Here is a 20,229-nt window from a genome sequence, read left to right on the forward strand (position 1 = left end):
TAAAATATGATCTTCAAAGCATTCAAAGTGGGAGAGATGTGAATGGAAGGACCTTCCCAATAGGGCCATCCTATTCTCTCCCGGCACTGAGGTGTTAGATCACTGCTCAGTCACAACAGATTTTTGGGACTACTTCCCTGTCTCAGACCAGGCTCTTCCTTGATGGTATGGGCAGGTGGGTGGGGTCAAATAGGAGCTAATATTGGGATTTCTTGGTTATCTTCAAAGAGAAAGAATAATGAGGAGTACATTTACTGCAGAGGCCCACCACTTCTTTGGCTCAGGGATGCCTTTTTGTGGGCCATGGCAAGACCACATTTCTCAGGAATTGCCCTAGTTTAGGTGCCTTACTTAAAATGCTGGCTTTGGGTGGGGGGGAAGGGGGAATTAAAGCCCTAGAAAATTCAGAAATATTATCCGAACTGGCTCCAGATGCAGGAAGCAGCATGGAGGGAAAGACTGAGAGGCTGCCAATTGAGAAGGGTCATTTCTGATCCCACAGGTACCCAGCCTCTCCAATGCATAGAGGAATCCCTGAGTTGCCATCCCGAGAGGCACAGTTCCTGAGGATCAGAGTCAACTAGGTTCTAAGCAGGCCTTCTGTGCTCCCTAACTCTGACCTGCCCGGAGGAGTGTCTGGCAGGGAGTGGGACACGGGCAGGCCAGGTGGGGATATGATGCAGGGATGTGACACCAGATTTGCCAACGCTGGAAACCTGACAACCGTGGGTCCTGTGGGGACCTCTAGTGGCCGCCCTCCACCCTGCTTCTCAGTGCGCCAACCACCTCCCTTTGTGACCAGAGACAAGTGGATGAAATGGCTGGGGGCGGGGGGGGGGGGGGGGGGGGGGGGGGGGGGGGGGGGGGGGGCTGCCCCACAGAAAACACCCACACGTGTCCAACTCAGTCTTTATTGGCAGCCTTGGGTCCAGGGTTGGGAACTGTTGGGTAGGGAATGGGCATAGTAGGGACCCTGGAACAAGGACTTAACCGGGATGAGAGAAAAACCCAGTTACTGAACGAACATCGAAGACGGGAGAAGAGATACCTTAGTATGTACAGAGGCTGGGCCAGCCTCCTGCCCAAACCAGCTGCTCACAGCCAGGCCTGGGGGTGTGGAGGGGTGGGGGAGAAACGACAATGTATCTGAGCACATGTACAAGGCATCAGGGTCAGGGGACCCCCCCCCCCCGGTCACCCACTGATCTGCACCCCGTCGCCTTCCGCCAGCGGGTAGATCTCAATGGTTTCCACCAGGGGTAGACCCTCAACGGCCGTCTCCACCACTGTGAGAGTGGCTGCTGCCTCGGCCGCCGCCTCGGCCAGCTGCTGGCGGACAGCCGCCTGATGCTGCTGCTGGTGGGTCTTGCGGTGCTTCCAGAGGTTGGAGAAGGAGCGATAGCTCTTGCCACAGTCAGGGCAGGCGTAGGGCCTCTCGCCAGTGTGGATGCGGCGGTGCTCAGCTAAGCGCATGGCAATGGTGAAGGCCTTGCCACACACCTCGCAGGCGAAGGGCCGCTCCCCGGTATGCAGGCGCCGGTGGTCTTTGAGGTGGGTGCTCTGGCGGAAGGCCTTGCCACAGTCTGGGCATGGGTAAGGCCTCTCCCCCGTGTGGATGCGCCGATGCACCTGCAGTGACGTCTCTGTGCTGAAGAGCTTCTTACACTCGCTACATTCTAATCCCCGTCGCCGGGCAGGAGCTGTGGGGGCCGTGGCAGGAGAGGTGGCAGGCAAGGAAGCAGGGGGTGGGGGGCGTGCAGCCCGCGTGGGTCGGGGTGTGGCCGCCTCCTTGGCCAGGACCTCCCCTGGACCTGCCGCTGCATGGGCAGCTTCGTGGGCCTGGAGCCTGGCAGCTGAGCCCACTTTCTTGCCACAGGTGGCACACTCAAAGCGCCGGGGGGCCTGGGCCTGGGCAGCGGCACAGCGGTGCTCACACAGACGCAGAGAGGAGGGAAAGGCTGCGCCACAAGCGGTGCAGCGGTGAGGCTGACGCCCAGCATGGGCTACCAGCTGGTGCACCTCAAGCAGGCGGCGCAGGAGGAAGGAGCGCGGGCAGTCTCGGCACTTGTAGGGGTACTCACCAGTGTGGTGGTAGCGGTGCATGAGCAGGCGGTAGGGCCGGTGGAAGCGCACGCCACACTCCTGGCAGCGGTAGGGGAAGTGCTGAGCATGCACGAGGCGGTGTTGGCGCAACGTGGAGCTCTGAGTGAAGGCCTTGCCACAGTCACCACAGCGGTAGGGGCGCTCCCCGGTGTGCGTGAGCCGGTGCCGCGCCAGGTTGGCGGGTGAGTTGAAAGGCTTGGCGCAGTCGGGGCAGGGGAAGGGCCGCTCACCGGTGTGGGTGCGAAGGTGGTTACGCACGTGTGACTTCTTCTTAAACATCTTACCACAGACGCCGCACTTGTGCCGCCGCTCTAGCCGGTGCACAAAACGCTGGTGGCGAGCAAGTTGCAGTGCCTTGCTGAACTCGCGGCTGCAGAGAAGGCAGCGGTGGGGGCCCGCCACCACAGGGAGGTTACTAGGGGGACCCGTGGGGGCACTGGTGGGGGCTGCAGCCCCTGGGGCTCCTCCTGCCTCCACGGGCGTGGGCTCGGGATCCTCAGAGGGTGCTGCTGGGGCAGGGGCGGGGATGGGGACGCCCCCCGCACCATGTGTGCGTCGGTGGTAAAGGAACTTGGTGAGGTTGACAAAGGTCTTGCCGCAGGGGCACGAGTGCAGTGGGTTGGGGGTATGGGTGCGGCGGTGCGCCAGGAGGAGGGCCTCCGTGCCGAAGGCTAGGCCACAGTCCACGCACAGGAAGTGGGACTCGCCGCTGTGTTCGCCCAGGTGTTGGTCCAGGCTGGGTGGGCTGGGGAAGGCGCGACTACAGAGAGGGCACTTGAAGAGCCCCTCGCGGTGGCTGCGCAGATGCTGCTGCAGCTGATGGGGGGAGAGGAAGAGCTGGTCACAGGTGGGGCAGAAGAGCTCTGGGGAGGCCACCCCTGGGGGCTCCCCGCCAGCACGCCGCAGCAGCCGCCGGCCGCCCCTGCGCTCCCGCCCGGCCCCGCTACCTGCACTCTCCCCGCCATTGCGAAGCTCATAGCTGTGGTCAGATGTCGGGGGCAGGTCCGGGGCCCCGGCAGTCTCGGGGCCAGGGGCCGACGGCCCAAAATGAGTAGCCTGGTGTTCCAGGAAGTCGCCTGGCAGGTGGAAGAGCTGGGAGCACTCAGAACACTTATAAAGGAGCAGCTCAACTTCGGCCACTACCTCGCCAGCCCCTGCGGGGCCTGCCGCTTCCCCCGCCTCCTCAGACTTGCGGTAGGAGTGCTCCAGAGCCACCTGGGCCTGGCCCAGCTGGGGTCCCACGGCTGGGGGCGGCGAAGGCTGGGGAGGGGAGGCGGCTGTGGCGGCGACGGCGGCCACAGCCCGGAGGTGTGTCTGGCGATGGCTCAGCCACAGCTCCTGTCTCGAGAAGAGCGCCTTGCAGTCCACACACTCGTAGTGGATGGCGCTGGCTGAGACGGGAGGGGCCGGCTTGGCAGGGGGCGCCTCAGGAGGGGCTGGCTCCTGGGTGGTCAGCAGCTTGAGATGTAGCTCCTGGTGCTCCAGCAGCTGGCCAGGGGACAAGAGGAGCTGCCCACACTCCAGGCACTGGTACTGGCTCTCCTGCACCAACGTCTGGTAGAGGCCAGAACCACTGGGAGCTTCAGTGGCCACGGAGACCCCAGGGTCGGCCACCCCCACCACCTCGAAATGCTGCTGAGGGAGATGCGAGTTCTGGTGCAGGAGCACGTCCTCTAGGGAGCCAAAGAGCTGGTTACACTCCGAGCACACATAGCGATGTTCAATGTAAAGGACTGTTTCCTCCGACTCCTCTGTCATGGTGGCGGGGCCCTGGGGGAGGGAGAGAGACAAAAAAGACCCCCCCGGGAAAGGAGAGGTGTCAGGAAGAGGCTCTGGCTGGCCTGTGTGTGAGAGGAAAGGAGAGGGCGGCAGGGTCTCCTCACACCCCTTGTGGAAGAAGAGCCGGGAATCCCTGGGGCCTTTCCCCTTCGCCTCAATGGTCTCCCTAGCCCCCTCTTTGGCCGGCTTGGTTCCCACCCCAATCCCTTCTGGGTGCTCTGGCCAAGTCCCCTGCCCCCACTAGCTGAGACCTCCGCTAACTCTCCTACCCTAACCCTCTGTTCCCACACCCGATTCCTGAGGCCCAGCCCTTCAATCCCATCTCCAACTCCTTTCCCCCACGTCCATTGCCTTTCATCTATACCACGGCTCCAGCCAGTGCTCTGACCAGAATTCCCCATTTCCTATCCTTACATTAGAGTCCTCAGCCCCCCTACACCAAGGCCTCCACACCCTTTTCTCTCTACGTCATCTCCCAGACTCCTTTCCATGGTCTAGCCTTACTAGATGAGCTCTCAACCCCACACTTGGTCCCCTGACCCCCAAGTCCAGCCTTTGGATCCTGATTCCCTGTTTTTATATTTTAGCCTTTCCTCCACTGACCCTGCTTCATTTCATGCCTACTAGTTGAGATCACTGGCCCTTGGCTCTGTGATAAAATAATGGAATTTGGCAGACACCCAGGGGCTCCACCTGATTTAGTATTGTTTGAATTGGGGAGAATGAGAAACTAAGTACCTACTTAAGGTTAATTAGATTGTAACCACATCTGGCTGGTCCTTAAGAAGGTATTGTTGTTGGGGACAGCTAGATGGATCAGTGGATAAAGCAATGGCCCTGGAGTCAGGAGGACCTGAGTTCAAATCCAACCTCAGACACATGACACTTACTAGCTGTGTGACCTTGGGCAAGTCACTTAACTCTCACTGCCCAACCAAAAAAACAAAACAACTTGTTCTCAGAAGCTAAGGACTTTGAACGTAACTCAAGACCACCTTCAAGTCCAGTGAACCAATGGATTTGGATGACACCAACCAATCAGCTTGAAGCCGTGTGTAAGGCCCGCCTCTGCTCCAGACCTATAAAAAGCTTCCACACTCAGTTTGAGAAGAGTTTGCAGCTGAAGCAGGCTCTTGGTGGAGGACTTGAGGCAGAACCAGACCAGGCTGGAACACTAGGCTGGATAGGCCTTTTCTTAACTCCATGTGTTTTTTTTCCCCCCTAATACCTAGTATGCTTTAATAAATGCTTAATACCCAAAGACTGGTGCTAAAGCTTCTAATTTAAGGCGACCACACATTAGATATTTTAGACATCACAGTTAGATTTTAAATATCACAGCTCCAGGGGATACAAGTGAAAAATGACAAGCTTCCTGTCCTCAGGGAGTTTCTGTTTTACAAGGGCTACAACTTGTGGAAAGTTCCTGAAAGGAAGAGTGTGATGGAGGGTTGCAGACATAGCCCCTGGGTCATTTGAGGGGAGATGAGGAAGGATTTTCTGAGAAGATGAGGTGGGAAAAGGAAGGCACATCCTTTAATTTGTCTGGAATGTGGGACCTGAGGACAATGTTATGAAGGAAGGCTGAAGAGGCTGCAGAGGGCCTTAATCAAGGGCAGCCTGAGAATTCGGGGAACCACTGAACCTTTCTGAGTTTCAGAGCTGAACTTGAGGATTAGGGAAATCACTTACCAACTGTGTGAAAAGCAGGCTGGGAAGGGGAAAACTAATACCAGTCTAGCCTTTCTCTAGTACTTAAGGTTTGCAAAGCACTTTTTTGTTTTGTTTTGTTTTGTTTTTTGCAGGCCTATGAGGGTTAAGTGACTTGCCCAAGGTCACACAACTAGTAAGTGTCAAGTATCTGAGGTCACATTTGAACTCAGGTCCTCCTGAATCCAGGGCCTGTGCTTTATCCACTGTACCACCTAGCTGCCTCCTTTGCAAAGCACTTTTACAAGTATCTCATTTGATCCTCACCAACCTGTGAGGTCGGTGCTATTATCCCATTTGACAGATGAGGAAGCTGGGGCTCCTTCCAGGCAGAAAACAGGAGGTCAGTTTATAGGCTTTTAGAACAAGAGGGAATAAAGCTCAAATGAGGGAGGGCTGGGGGCGAAGAGGGCCGGGACGACTGGCTGCCGGGGAGGGGCAGCAGCCAGAGAGGGGAGGGGGCGGGACTGGAGCCAGGGCTGAGTGCGGGGCGCTAACAGGGCGCCAAGTGGACGTGTGCGTGGGAGTCCAGGCTCCACGCGTCTGTCTGGGCGGGGCCTGGGCCGGCTCCCGCTCTGCCTCAGTTTCCCCATCTGTCAAACGAGCCACGGCAGACCCCTCGGGACTCCAGGAGGGGAAAGGAGCTGGGGGCGCTTACTGAGGGGAGGGGAGGGAGGAGACCAGGTGACCCAGAAAGGCCCGAGGGCCAGCCGTAGAGGACCCTGGGATCAGACGCAGGTGGGGGTGCTTTTGGGGGTGGGGCGAGTGAGGTCTCAGGCAGGACCCCCACCCCAGTGAGGAGAGCAGGACGGGGATGACGTTTTGTAAGGCGCTTAGCCCGGGGCCTGGTACACAGCAGGCGCTAAATAGATGCTCACGCCCCCTCCTCCCTCCCCGGAGGGGGGAAAAGGGGGGGCCTCCGGGCCCCGGGGCAGAACGCCTCGGAACCTAGACCTAGGCAGAGCTCTCTGGGCTCGGCCAGTTTGACCCGAGGGGGAGGGGTGGCGTGGAGCCGCGTCCAGGGGTCGCTCCAGGGCGTCCGCTCTCAGAACCCCCCCACCCCCACCCCGAGCCGGGCGATCCCGCACGCACGCGCGGATGGGGGGGGGGGGCGACCGTTGCTCCCTCCGCCGAGGGTTCGGCGCACGCAAGCGCGGTCCGCGGGGTCTCGCGGTCGGCGCGCGGCGCTCTCTGCGCAGGCGGGATGGTGCGTGGTGCGCGGGGCGGGTGGAGGGGGAGGGGAGGGGAAGGGCCCCAGCCCAGGGCGCCTCGCGCCCTGTACTCACCGGGCCCGCGCACGCGCCCTGCCCGTCCTCCGCCTCCTTCGGGCCCGCGGGTTCACTCGCTCGCTCCGTCCTCGGGCCGGGCCGGGCCGCGTCGGCCGTCAGCTCACGCGACCCCCGCAGCGATCTCGCTCTCGATCTCCTTCTCCGTCTCGACTTCTCTCTCTCTCTCTCTCTCTCTCTCTCCCTCTCCCTCTCTCTCTCTCTCTCTCTCTCTCTCTCCTTCTCCCTCTCTTTCTCTCTCTACCCCCGTTCTCTCTTCCTTCGCTCTCAACCTAGCTCTGGCCGCCAGTCGCCCTCAGCAACGCCCCGCCCCTCTCCGCCGCTCCGGCGGCCCCCTCCCCACCTCGGCCGTGCGTCCGGCGGGCTCGGGGGGGCGGACGGGCGGGAAGACCAATCGGCTACCCGCGAGGCCGGGATCGAGGCCAATGACGGCTCGCGGAGCGGAGCTGCCCGCCTTCCCTTCCCGGCCCTCTGCCTACAGCGACCAATCCACACGCGACGTTTCTCCGCCAGCCCGCCCCGGCGCTCGCGCCGCTGGCACGCCCCTCCCATGTCCTCGCGGCGAGCCACGCCCCCCCACGTCCAGGGCTGGTTGGGGCGGAGAGCGAATTAGGAGTGACGTCAGCTGAAGCAGGAATGAGGCTGCGGGCGCCATCTTGTGGGGCATGGGGGTGGAGGGAAGGAAAGGAGGGGGAGGGGGAGGAAAGAGAGGCAATTAGAGGAAGAGGCGATGACCGGGACAAAATTGTAGCCCACCCTTGTAAGGCCCTCGCAGGTTGGCGAAGTGCCCTCCTGGCAAAAGCCAATGAGAGAGATTGGGGGAGAGGAGGCACAACGGGGGATTATTTCCCCCATTTTACAGAAGAAGCAACTGAGGCCCAGGGTGGCAAAATCAGAGGCGGGACTCGACCCCGGCCCCTTCGGCCGCCAAGCCCAGCGCTCTATGACATGCGGCCCCATAATGAGCGTCATTACTAAAAATTAATCGGGCATTTATAGGGCTCTGGCAAACTTTAGCTCACTTTAACACTTTCATTAAGCATTATTTTGTTTATTTGTTTTTGTTTTTTGACGGGCAATAAAGGTTAAGTGATTTGCCCAGGGTCACACAGCTAGTAAGTGTCAGGTGTCAGGTGTCTGAGGCTGGATTTGAACTCAGGTTCTCCTGAATCCAGGACCAGTCTTTTATCCACTGCGCCACCTAGCTGCCCCCTCATTAAGCATTATTAAGCTCTCACTAGTACCTGGCAGGGTGCTGGGCTCTGGGCTTATAAAGACAAAAAAACTAGTTCCTGCCCTCAAGAAGCTTACATTCTATTGAAGGGGGGGAACAAGGGGGGGGGGGAGATTGTCCATGTTGTCCTAAAGCATCGATCAATCAACACATTTATTAGGCGCTTAATGTGTTCCAGTCCTCTGACACTGGGAATACAAAGACCAAAAAAAAAAAAACCCCAAGTCCTTGCCCTCAAGGAGCTTGCATTTTATTCAAGGAAAGAACAAGGCTGTATTCGTTAAGTGCATACAAGGGGCACAGATAGAAAAGCCCCCCCCCAAAAAAAAGAGCTCTCTTTATAAGGGGACGACAACACGTGGAGAAACAAGTTGGATGGAATGGTCCCATGGTCCTTAGGGTGCAGCAGCAGATGGAGATACATATTTGTTTCTGAGTTGAAACCGTTTGACAGTGCCAAGGACTTTGATGTTGAGAACTGTCTTTTCTGGATCTTCCAAAGCTGGGGTAAACTAAAAACAGAAGGGGAGCCTGGGGGACAAAAAGAGGGGGCTGGGGTCTGGAGAAAGGGGAGAGCACCGGGATGCAGAAAGAGGGTGACAAAGCAAAACAGAGAAGAAAAATCGAGGGATGAAGTGAGGGGTAGAACGAGAGGCAGGAAGAAGGAAAACTCAAGGAGGGGGGGGAGAGTGATGGACAGAGAAAGGGGAACACCAAGAGACAGAGCTAGGGGAAGACTAAAAGATAGAGAGATGGGAGACAGGAAAAGAGAGGAGGGGACTGAAGGATAGAAAGGGAGGGATGGGAGGGGAGAGAAAAGGAGAAAGAATCCAGGCTGAGGAGTCCAAACCCCTGATTTTTACAGATGAAGCAAAGGAAATTGAGGCGGATTTGCCCTGGGTCACACAGCAAATTAATGGCAAAGCAGAGAATAGAATCCTTAGCTCTCTCTTCAAGGCTCAGTTCAGGTGCCACCTGCTCTGAGAAACCTTCCCTGAGCCTCCCTGTTGTATCCTCACCTTCTTCAAACGACCTTGTATTTACTTAGTTGCATGAATAAATGTGGGGTGCCACCCTCCACTCCAATTAATCACACAAGATCTGGACACCTGGATTGAATCAATTCATAAATCAAAAGTAAAAACTAGGTATGAATAAATCCTTAATTAATTTGAGAAGATTAATTCACTTTGAGCATTGGATGAAGACAGATGATAGCACACAGAAAATATCTTTAGATTGGTACAAGAATCTAACATACCCCGCGCCTATATGTAACAATTTCAGTTACTTCAAGGTAAAGCAGTAGACCATTCTACTGGTGGAAGACCAATTGAGATAATAGATCTTGGGAGAAAAGAGATTCTCTCTCTCTCTCTCTCTCTCTCTCTCTCTCTCTCTCTCTCTCTCTCTCTCTCTCTCTCTCTCTCTCCCTCTCTTTCTTCTCTCTCCCCCTCCCCTCTTTCCCATTCTCCCTCTCCTTTCCTTTTCTCTCCTCCCACCTCTCCTCCACTCTGTCCCCACAATGACCATTTTGTTGGAAAGACTAAATGAGTAGGAGACAATACATTCTCTTGGTTCTGCTCATTTCACTCAGCATCAATTCATGTCTTTCCACGTTTTTCTGAAAGCCATCTGCTGATCATTTCTTACAGCACAATAGTATTCCATTATATTCATATACCACAACTTGTTCAGCCATTCCCCAATGAATGGGTATCCCCTCAATTTCCAATTCTTTGCCATAATTCCTTTAATAAATGTTTGCTGAATTGAATTGATCTCGCAATTTCCTGCTCCTCGATGAAGATCGGTTTCCCTTTCTGTACAACTAAAGATGATCTCCAATACTCCTTGCTACTCTATATGATCACATGACCACGAGAAGGGTTTTCTTTGTCCTCTTTGTTATCAGACCCTGGAGCATTCTTTCTTACCTCTTCCTAGTTCCTCAAGGGCCTGGAACTTGGTTGGACTTCCTGGGGAAGGAGATAGAAATTTTCTTTACAGTTTCAGACCTAACAGTCCTTTTTGTCTCTCTATTGTTTTTAAATTATTCTTTAGTTGGGACCTGTGACTCATACAAACAGATTCCAAATAGAGGGAAGTAGGGGAATAGACAGGTGTCACTTTGGTTAACTCTCCCAGGGCCAGTCTATTTTCTCTTGCTTTTGTGTCTCTGTGTGCCCAGTAGAGGCCTGGAAAGAATCATAGAATATTAGGGCTATAATAGGCCAAATATAACTCACCTAGTCCAACTCCCTTATTTTTTAGATGAGGAAGTTGAGACCCAGAAAGGGGAAAGGACTTGTCAAAAGACCCACATGTCATAAGGAGCAAAGTTGGACTTCATCTTCTATGAGAGTCATTTTGATGTATTGGCCAGAATACTGACTTGAAATTAGAAACACCTGGGTTTAAATCCTGCCTTCAATACTCTTTAGCAGAACCTTTTTCTGAAGCAACTTCTGCTTAAGACTAAATATTCCATGGGTGTCAAGGGAAGGTAGGGGATAAGAGAGTGTTCAGCTAATATGAAGGACCAAGTCAGAGGGTTACAAGAGATTATGAACCCCAGTGGGGTTCCTGGTAGAAAACTCAGTGCTCCACATCTCTCCCTGTAGTCTCCATCCTTCAGTCTTCCTGGGGTTTGAGCCAACAGTAGGCACTTGGAACAGGGTGGTATTGGCAGCCTGGCAGAAACTGAGAAGGAACCAGATTGGCCTTAAAGGTACAGAGAAGTGGGCATCCACGCTTGCTGACTGGGATGCAAGGGGGCTGCTGTGGTACCTCATGATGAAATTCCAAAGGGCAGCTAGTCAAGGTGCCCAATGTCAGACTTACCTAGCAGGTGGCTAGTTCTTGGGTAGGGGTTGTAGCAAAAATAACAAGAGGGTGAGAGGAGTCCATGGTGAACTGAGAGATTCTGCCTCAAACCCAGGACCCTTGAAATCAAAATGCTTAGAAGGTGATCTGTCAGCTGAACTGGTCTCTAGGGTATAAAACCAGATCCAGAAGAATGGAGGGGTGGGGGATTGAGGTTTGAAATAATATTAGGAGTGGCTAGTGCTGGTGAGTTTTGAAGTCAACACTGTTAATTTAGTAATAGCATCCATAAAGCACTTAAAAATTTGCAAGTACTTTTTAGATATACTATCTCCATTGATCCACAAAACAACTCTGTGAAATAGGTGCTATTATTAAATAATATTGGGGCAGCTAGGTGGCGCAGTGGATAGAGCACCGGCCCTGGAGTCAGGAATACCTGAGTTCAGATGCGGCCTCAGACACTTAACACTTACTAGCTGTGTGACCCTAGCCAAGTCACTTAACCCCAATTGCCTCACTAAAAATAATAATAAAAATAAAAATAATAATAATAATATTTTATATATGAGGAAACTGAGGCAGAAAGAGGTTAACTAACTTGCCTAAGGTCACAAGACTGATAAGTATCTGAGGTTGGATTCAAACTCAGGTCTTCCTGGCTTCAAGTCCATGGACTCTTTACTACATTGAAAATGTAAATGAAGCAACTATGTGGCACAGGAGATAGAATGCTGGACTCTAAGTCCATGGACTCTTTACTACATAGAATGTTGGACTTAGAGTCAGGAAGACCAGAATTCAAATCTGTCTTTAGACATTAGACCTGCCTTCTACAAGAAGCCTTTCCTGATTTCTCTTAATTCTAATGCCTTTACTCTGTTGGTTATTTCCAATTTATCCTATATATAGCTTGCTTTTATATAGTTATTTGCATGTCGTCTCCTCCAGTAGATTGTGAGCTCCTCAAGAGCAGGGACTGTCTTTATCTTTTTATTCCTAGGTGCTTAATAAATGTTTGAATACTGACTGAATTGGTGTAAATTGCTTGACATCTGTCCACCTCTGCTTCTTTATCTGTAAAATGGAGATGATAATAATAGCACCTATATCCCAGTGTTGTTGTAAGGGTGAAATGGATATATTTGTGAAGTGCTTTGTAAACCTTACATTGCTACATAATTGCTTAACCTAGAAGTTTCTCATTCATACCCAGCAGAGGTGAGCTGGAGTAGCCTCAGCTTGAGAGCCATCTGGTGGTTTGCATAGATATTACAGTATTACCTACCATTACACAATTACCTACCATTCACTCCAGGAGTCACATTGCTCTAGAACTTGAAGGGACCTCACAGGTCATTTAGTCAAACCACCTCATTATACATAAGAAGGGACTGAGGTTCAGAGACATTAGGTGATGTGTCCAAATTCATATAGATAGTTACTGGCAGTGCCAAGATTCAAGCTCAGATCCCAGGGCTTCAAGTTTATCAGAAAAATTGATTACCTCTATATGAAGAGTTTGTTACCCTTCTAAGTGGGTACATGGGGTTTACAAACCTTTTACACCATCTCTATGACTGTGGGCAAGTTATTAACTCTCTCTGAACCTCAGTTCCCTCATTTGTAAAATGGAGATAATAATACCTGTATTACCTACCTCAAAGGTTGTTGCTACATGCCTGTGACACCTACCCCACCCAGGGCTCTGTGTTTCCTATATGCTGAGCATAGTAGGTGCTTTATAAATGACAGCTGGCTGAGTACATTAAAAAAAACAGGTATTGGGGCAGCTAGGTGGCACAGTGGATAGAGCATCAGCCCTGGAGTCAGGAGTACCTGAGTTCAAATCTGGCCTCAGACACTTAACACTTACTAGCTGTGTGACCCTGGGCAAGTCACTTAACCCCAATTGCCTCACTAAAAAACAAGCAAAAAACAGGTATTAAATATGTACTGTGAGTATAACACTGAGCTAGGAGCTGGGGAAAATATGAAAGGAGCTCAAAGTCTAAAAATGTGATAAGGGCATGAAAGAAGGATGGGCATAAGGCTGAAGGCAAGGAAGAAAGAAAAAGGTAGGCTATCGGTTTGTAGGAGGGTCCAAATTGATGGCAGCTTCCTTAAGGAGAAAGCATTTGAGTTAGCCCTTTCAGGGTAAAGAATGGGGCAGGTAGAGGAGGAGAGCAAGATGAAAGTATTTTAGGAGGAGAGAGCATCAGCATGAGCAAATGGAAGAGGGTCATTCTTTTTCCTCTTCTTTATCTTCTCTTCCTCTTTCTCCTCCTCATTGTCTTTTCCTCCTCCTCCAATATGTCTGCACAACTTTTGGGGGGGGCGGGGCAATGGGGGTTAAGTGACTTGTCTAAGGTCACACAGTTTGTAAGTATCAAGTGTCTGAGGCCGGATTTGAACTCAGGTACTCCTGACTCCAGGGCTGATGCTCTATCCACTGCGCCACCTAGCTGCCCCTCTGCACAACTATTTAAGTTACAGATCATTTTTCTATTCATGATCTCTTGGGATACTCTCAAACACCTGTGGTGTGGAGGTCAGGTGAGAAAGGAAAATAATAATAGGATTATAAATTTATAGCTAGAGGGGATTTTAGAGTTCATCTAATCACTCTTATTTTACAAGTGAGAAAACTGAGGTTATAATCGTAGGCAAGCAGGAGAGCCAGGGTTTGAACAAAGTTTGAGGAATCCAATGGACTCTAAGTCTCACTTTATAGATGGGGGAACTGAGGCTCATAGGGGACTTGGTGAATCAGACACAGACCTGGTGCTAGAAGCCCAGGATCATAGATTTAGATTAGGGGAGAGACTATAGAGGTTATTAAGTCCAACCACCTTACCCTATTGAGACCCACAGAAATTAAATAGCACCCAAGGTCATATGCATTCTAGGGGACAGAGCTGGGATTCCAACCCAGCCCCTCCGAAGCTAGATGGAGCAATCTTCCTCATGTACCATGGGAATGAAGTCCAGCCCAAGGCTCTTTCCCTTATCCTGGATTGCTCTTGTAGAAGGGTCCTTTGGCATCATCTGATCCAATCTCTTCATTTTCTAGAAGGGGGAAGCAGGGCTGGACAGGTGAAAGGATTTGGCTGATATCACACATTAAGTTCAGGGCCACGCCTGAACTGGAATTCAGATAGAATGACCTTGCGTTATGGGCTCTTTCCTCTTCTATACTTGATGGTACCCAGTAGGGTTACTGGGGAGGAGGGAGGGATGAAATTGGGGAAAACAAAGGAGGAATAATGTGGGTGAGTTGTGGGAGGCATGAAGGTGTGTGGGAGCAAGCTTGTGGAAGATACTCAACATCAAGGACCAGGGGGTTGGGCTGGGCATTGTTGATGACCCTTGACAGAAAGTTATGGCTCCTCTGGTTGGCATATTCCAGGTATGATGGGGCCCATGAGCAAAAGATGGGGTTGAGAGCTGGTGGAACACATGACAAGTGCCCATGTCAGGGGTGTGTGACTGGGCATGACTGGGCATGTTCAAGGTATGACAGACCCAGGGGTGGGCATATTGGCCCCCATGATTAGAGGTATGTGAAACCTGGGGTGTGTAGTGTCAGAAGGGGACAAGGTGCTCAGGGCCCCTAATGCCATGTGGCAGGCGTGTGTAAGGCGTGAGGTCACATGTGAAGCTGGCACACGTGAGCCCATGTGTGTCTCCTCCCAGTCACGAGCAATGGGGGCGGTGATGAGTCACCCGGTCTCAGCCTCCAGCTCCAACTGTCTGTTCCTTTCTCCCCAACCCCCCACCCCCCAGGACTGTCTCCCATCTCCCTCCTCCGCCCCCTTCTGTCTTTCCCTGTGCCTGTCTCTCCCTTTTCCCTAGGTGTTCCTCCTTGGCCCTGTCTTTTGCTCTCTCTTAAAAACATCTCCAGTCTCTGTCTCTTTGTGGGCCTCTCCTCATCTCCCTGCCCTTCTCTTTGCCTGCCTCTTGCTCCTTCTTGTATCTTTTCTTCATCTCTTCTTTCCCTCTGTCTCTGACTGTCCCTTGGCCTCTCCTGTTGTCTCTGGCTGCCTCTAGCTAGACCCCTCCCTTCTCCATGTTTCTCCCTCCCTTGGCCTCTCTTTAGGTCTCTCCTGTGGCACCTCTCCCTCTCTCCCCTTTTCTCTCAGCTTTCTCCATATAGCCCCTCTTTCTAGATCTCTTCCCCCTCCTTTTCTTTGGTCTCTGGATGTCTCCAGGTCCTCCTTTGTTTCTGCCTCTGTTTCTCTTCTCCAAGTCTCCCCTGCCTCTGGCTGTCCCCTCTCTGTATCTGCTTAGACCTCTTCCTTCTCCATGTTTCCCCCCCCTCCCTCTCTTTCCCCCTTTTTCCTGCTCCTATTTGTCTATGGGTCTCTCTCTCTTCTCCATGATGCCCCCTCTTTTTCCTCTTTGGCTGCCCATGGGTCTCTGTGTGTCTCTGGGGGGATGTTGGGGAGGGCACAGGAGGAGAGAACGCCTAGGGTGGTCCCCGATGCCCAGTGCAGCTCCATCCCCCTCATTGGTATTCTCCTCTCGCCCCCCCACCAGGCTGCCAACCAATAGCAGCCTCTCCCTCCCCCTCCCCTACTCTTCTCCCTCCCCTTGCCTCTCTCCCTCCCTTCCCCTCCCTCCTCTTTGCCTCTATCCTCCTCCCTCTTCTCCTCTTTTCCCCTCCTCCCCCCAGCGCCAGCCATCGAGGGAGGACGCGGACTCAGAGAAGGGAAGAGAATCGGCAGCTGGACAGGGAGAGGGGTGGCCTCAGTCAGGGCCCTGTGAAGGCCCGGTGGCTCGGCGCTGAGGGGGAGCCAGGAAGGGGAGCCAGGAGGCCGGCCGAGTAGGGACTCAGAAACGCTCCATCCTTCCTTCTCCGGCTCTTCTTCCCCCTCACTGTTCTCCCCTTCCTTCCCTCCCACCTCCTCCTCCTCCTTTCCTTCCCCCTCTCCTCCATCCCCTCTCTGCCGGGCTGCTGGGTTCACTCAGTCCCTCTGTTCCCTCCCCATCTCCCCCTCTCCTCCATCCCCTCTCCCCCCTTTCTCTCTCTCCTCTGTCTCTCTAATTTCCCCATTCCTTCTCTCCTCCTCCTTCTCCATCCCTCCTTATTCCCCTTACTTCCCTGTCTCCCTCTGCCCAGCCCCTCTTTTCCCATTACCCACTTTCCTCCCTGTCCCCCATCCCCCATACTCTGTGCCCCCAGCCTCCTTTATTTTCCACCCTCCCTGTGCTACCAGCTTCCCAATCCCCCCATTCTCTGAGCCTCCTTTATCTCCCCATCCTTCCCGTCATCCACTCTCACCATCTCCCCCACTGTCTTTTACACCCCCTATTCCCCTCTCTTCCATTCTCCTTTTTCCTCACCCGAGGGCCTAATGCTCCCTTGGTCAGGCCTGAAGTCTTGAATCCCTAGTCTCCCCTCTCCCCCACTGCCCCAGGGGAGGGGCAAGGCCTGGGGGGGAGGGGGGAGAACGGGGTAACCCCCTCCCCCTGCCAGCCCCTCCCCTCCCCCACCCCCTCACCCCATGGCCACGGGTTACATCTTGGCCCATTCCTCACCCCCAGCAGCCCCCCCAGGCCGACCCGGCTGAGGGGAGGGGGCCGGGGGTGGGGAGCCCCATTTGGGCCAGCTCTCTCCCTCCCTCCCTCCATTACTCCTTCCCTTCTTCTCCTCCATTTTCTCCTTGCATTCCCCCTTCTCTCCCCTCTCAGGCCTGCCCGCCAGCCTTCCCTCCCTCTCTCCCTCGCCCCTTCCACCTGGCTCCCCACCTCCAGCGGCTGGGGACCAGAAGACTCTCCCCCTACTCCCATCTCAGTGTCCCTTCCCACCCCCACCCTTCCTGGCCCCTGAGCCGGCAAGAGAGCCCCAGCCGTCTGGCCCACCAGGATCCGTGAGTGTCTGCCTATGTGTATGGATGGTGGGGTGGGGGGAGTGGGGGCAGGGTGGGTGAGTGGGGCTGGGCGCAGCCACGCTGGAGGAGGGAGACTCCTTTGGGGGATAGGGGGGTGACTCCTAGGATTTGTCCAGAGTCTTCAAGGTCCGTGGCTAAGTGCCCTCACTGACTCGACTTCCCCCAGGGAGCATAGGCTGGGGCTGGGGGAGGGGCCGGGAGGGTCTTTCATTCTGCCATCCCTTCATTTCTCCAGATCACTTTGTAGATACTTCCAGTATCTGCTTCTTCTCTCCTCTATTTCCCCTTTCCCCCCAATCCTCCAGCCTCTCCCAACCTTTGGGACACATTATCGACTTTTCATTTGTCTTTCAGCCTTTCTCTTTGGATATGTGTTGTCTCTTGCCTTGCTATGTCTCTCTGTCCCTGCCTTTATGACCCAGCCACTATCTTGTTGGTTTTTTTCTCTTTCTCTATTATTCTCAATCTCTGCCTCTATTTCCCTGGTGTTTTTCAGTCTGTGTCTAGCTGTCTCCTTTTTCCAGTGTCTCTCAGTCTGTTCTGCTGTTTCTCTTCTCTCTCTCCCTATATCACCCTCTCTGTGTATCAACTCCCTTTACTGTGCCTCTAAGTCTCTCTCTCTCTCATAATTTCTGCATCCTAGTCTCTGTCTCTTTCTGTCTTTGTCTCTGTCTCTGTCTGTCTGTCCCTCTGTCTCTTTCAGCCTCTCTGTATCTGTCTGTCTCCTTGTGTCTCTTAGTCTCTGTCTTTCGATGTCCCTCACTTTCAGGCTCTCTATGACTCTGTCTTCTTTCCTGGTTATCTTTCTGTTCCTCTGGTTCTGTCTCTCTGATCCAGGCTCTTGTCTCACTGTCTCTTTTCGTCTCTCTGTGTCTGTGTCTGTCTCTGTCTCTGTGTGCGTTTCTTTCTTAGGCCATTTGCTTTCTCTAACTTTCCTATCTCATCTTTTCTTTCTCTGTCCCAACTATCTCTTGGCCAGTCTCTTTATCCCCTTTCCTCTCACTCTGCATGTCAGGGTCTCTCTTTGTCTCTTACAGTCTCATGCTTTCTGTGTCACCATCCTTATCTCCTTCTTCCTCTCTATTTTTTCCTTCTATCTTATTCTGCTTCTTTCTCCTTGATTGCCCCTATCTCTGTGTCTTACTATTTTCTCTCTCATTCTGTATGTGTGTCTCTCTGTACATCTCTCTGTGTGTTTCCTATGCCTGTCTCCATTCATCTCTTTCATTTCTCTTTTCCAACTTTTATTTATCTCATCTCATTCCCCTCTCCTTTCTTCACTCCTCCTGGTTTCATTAGTCCCGAGACACAGAGTGTGTGTCTCTGCCTTTTTCTCTCATCGTGTCTCTGCTTGTCTCCATGTCTACTCTATGCCACCGGCTTTCACTTGTCTTTCCATCTCTTTTTCTCCCTCTACCCCTTGGCTCTGGACTTTCTCACTTTGTTTCTCTGTGTGTCTCTGCACCCCCTCCCTTTGTCTCCATATTTCTGGCCTCGTTTTTTGTGCCTCTGGCACTTATTCTCACTCTCTCTGGTTTTGTTAATGTCGTCTGGCTTTCTTTCATTCCCTGTCTCCCTTGCTTTGTCTATCTCTTTCTCTCTCATTCTCTGTCTCTGCTTTTCTCCCACTTCTTTTTATCTTCATCATCTCTTGTTCTCTCTGTGTGTGTCTCTGTCTTCTTCCCTACCTCTATTTCTCCCAGGCTGTCTCTGTCCCTCTTCTTTTCTCCATTCCTCTGTCCAGACTTGGCTGTGGGTGTCTCTATCTCCCTCTTCCTTTGGGTCTCCTTTCTCCCATGGCGATCAGTCCTTGTACTGATGCCTCCTCACCTTTCCATCTCCCTGTCCTTTTTGTCTTGCTCAGGCCTCACCATTCCCTGGCCTCCTTTCAGACCCCAATTTATTCCATTGCTCTCCTTTTCCCTCTTTCTCACCTTCTATTTCTCTCATTTCCACCTCTTTTGCCCTTCTCTTTTCTTCTAGGTCCCTCCTTGTTTTTCTACTTTTGTATTTCTTTCTCCGTGTCTCTATTCCTGCCTCTTCTTAATTCCCTCTCCTCTCTGGGACCTCTTTTCCCTCTACTCCTTTTTTTTTTCTGCCTAATTTATCTGTGCTCCCTATCCCCCCTGTCTCTTATTTATCCCATTTTGGTTTGTCAGCCTGTCTGTGTTTGCCTGTCCCTGCTTTGGGCTGTGTCTGCCTGTTGTTTTAGATTTTACTTTATCCATCTACCTGAGTCTCCAGCTTTGATTCAATGAGCACTCTATGTGTGTGTTTGTGTGATTGTCCCTCTGCCTGTCCAAGTCTCTCTCATCCCTCTGTCTCTCCACTGTCTCCCTTTCTCTAACTTCCCACCTCTACCTCCTTCTTTCAGTTACTCTTCCTCTCCTCTCTCTTTTCTCTATCTCTGTCAATCATGTGTTTCCTACTCTGCCCATCTCTCTCTCTCTCTCCCCCCCCCATATCTATCTCTTTCTTCTCTATTTATCTCTGTATATGTCCTCCATCTTTATATTCTGGTCCCTGTTTCTATCTCCATTCCCATGTCTCTCACTTGGGGTTCTCCTCTTCCCTGTCTCCCTTTGGACACACTCTTGTACCCTCCCACTTTTCTTCCTTACTGGTTCCTACCTTCACATGACTCATGTTTCTCACCCAAGTGACCTCTTCCTTCCTCTTGGTCTCCCACCTTCAGGGATCCTTTAGCCAGCCATTTGTAAGGTGTGACCCAGAATTACAAAGCACAAATTTGCAGAGCTCAAAGGGTCAGCTCTCAGAGTCTATCTAGTGTTTTTTACACATGGGGGAACTGAGGCCCAGAGAGGGAAAGGTAATTGCCCAAGGTCACACAGTAAGTCAGGATTGAGACTAGAATTGTCACAGGTTTTCTTCCTGACTTCCAATCTGTGACTATAGTCACCCCAGGAGCTGTCCAAAGTTTCTTTAATGATCTTCTCTCTCCCAGTCCTCCCCATCCAAGTCTCCTCAGGTTATCCAAAGCTTCTCAAATGACTGGGAGTCAAGACACTTGGGTTCCTATAATACTGGGAAATTCTGGCTGTTAGTTATTCTAAAAACAGTAATAAAAACAGCAATAATAGCCTTTTTGTGCAGCACTTTGTTGTTTACAAAGCATTTCTATACGTTATTTCATTTCATAACTTGTATATGAAGGGACTGGAGCAGAAAATCTTTAAGGGGCTTCCCAGGTCAGATCTTTTCTGTTCTAAGGTTCCTCCCAGTTCTGACAGTCTATGTTCTAAGTTCCCTCCAGTCTCTGAAATAGTATGATCTGTCTTCTTAGGTTCCTTTTGGTCCTGAGAGCTTATGCTTTGTAGTCTAAGTTCTTTCCCATTTCAGACACCTGTGTTGTGAGGTCCATCCCCAACTTTGGCAG

General features: G+C 52.4%; 2 protein-coding genes across 3 annotated transcripts in view; one reads left to right on the top strand and one right to left on the bottom strand.

Moving 5' to 3' along the window:
* Positions 1-897: 897 nt before the first annotated feature.
* Positions 898-7,239, bottom strand: ZNF574 (zinc finger protein 574). The gene is made up of 2 exons (XM_043998964.1): positions 6,879-7,239; positions 898-3,873 (listed from the first exon to the last, which is right to left on the bottom strand). Exon 2 carries the CDS (start codon positions 3,859-3,861, stop codon positions 1,195-1,197), a length of 2,667 nt encoding a protein of 888 aa, XP_043854899.1. The 5' UTR covers positions 3,862-3,873; positions 6,879-7,239; the 3' UTR covers positions 898-1,194.
* A 9,193-nt stretch (positions 7,240-16,432) lies between these two features.
* The window catches only part of GRIK5 (glutamate ionotropic receptor kainate type subunit 5), a 35,172-nt gene continuing 31,375 nt past the window's right edge, over positions 16,433-20,229 (top strand). The window contains exon 1 of one of the 2 annotated variants that reach the window (XM_043996320.1): positions 16,433-16,811. The gene's annotated coding sequence lies outside the window, so the exon portion shown is untranslated. The remainder of the gene's footprint in view (positions 16,812-20,229) is intronic. The other variant, XM_043996321.1, reaches the window with a different exon arrangement.

Source organism: Dromiciops gliroides, chromosome 3 (assembly GCF_019393635.1).
Source record: "Dromiciops gliroides isolate mDroGli1 chromosome 3, mDroGli1.pri, whole genome shotgun sequence".
Lineage (NCBI taxonomy): Eukaryota > Metazoa > Chordata > Mammalia > Microbiotheria > Microbiotheriidae > Dromiciops > Dromiciops gliroides.

Bases quoted from the DNA above. Each gene is read 5' to 3' on its own strand.
- ZNF574 (XM_043998964.1), bottom strand. From the start codon at position 3,861: ATGACAGAGGAGTCGGAGGAAACAGTCCTTTACATTGAACATCGCTAT.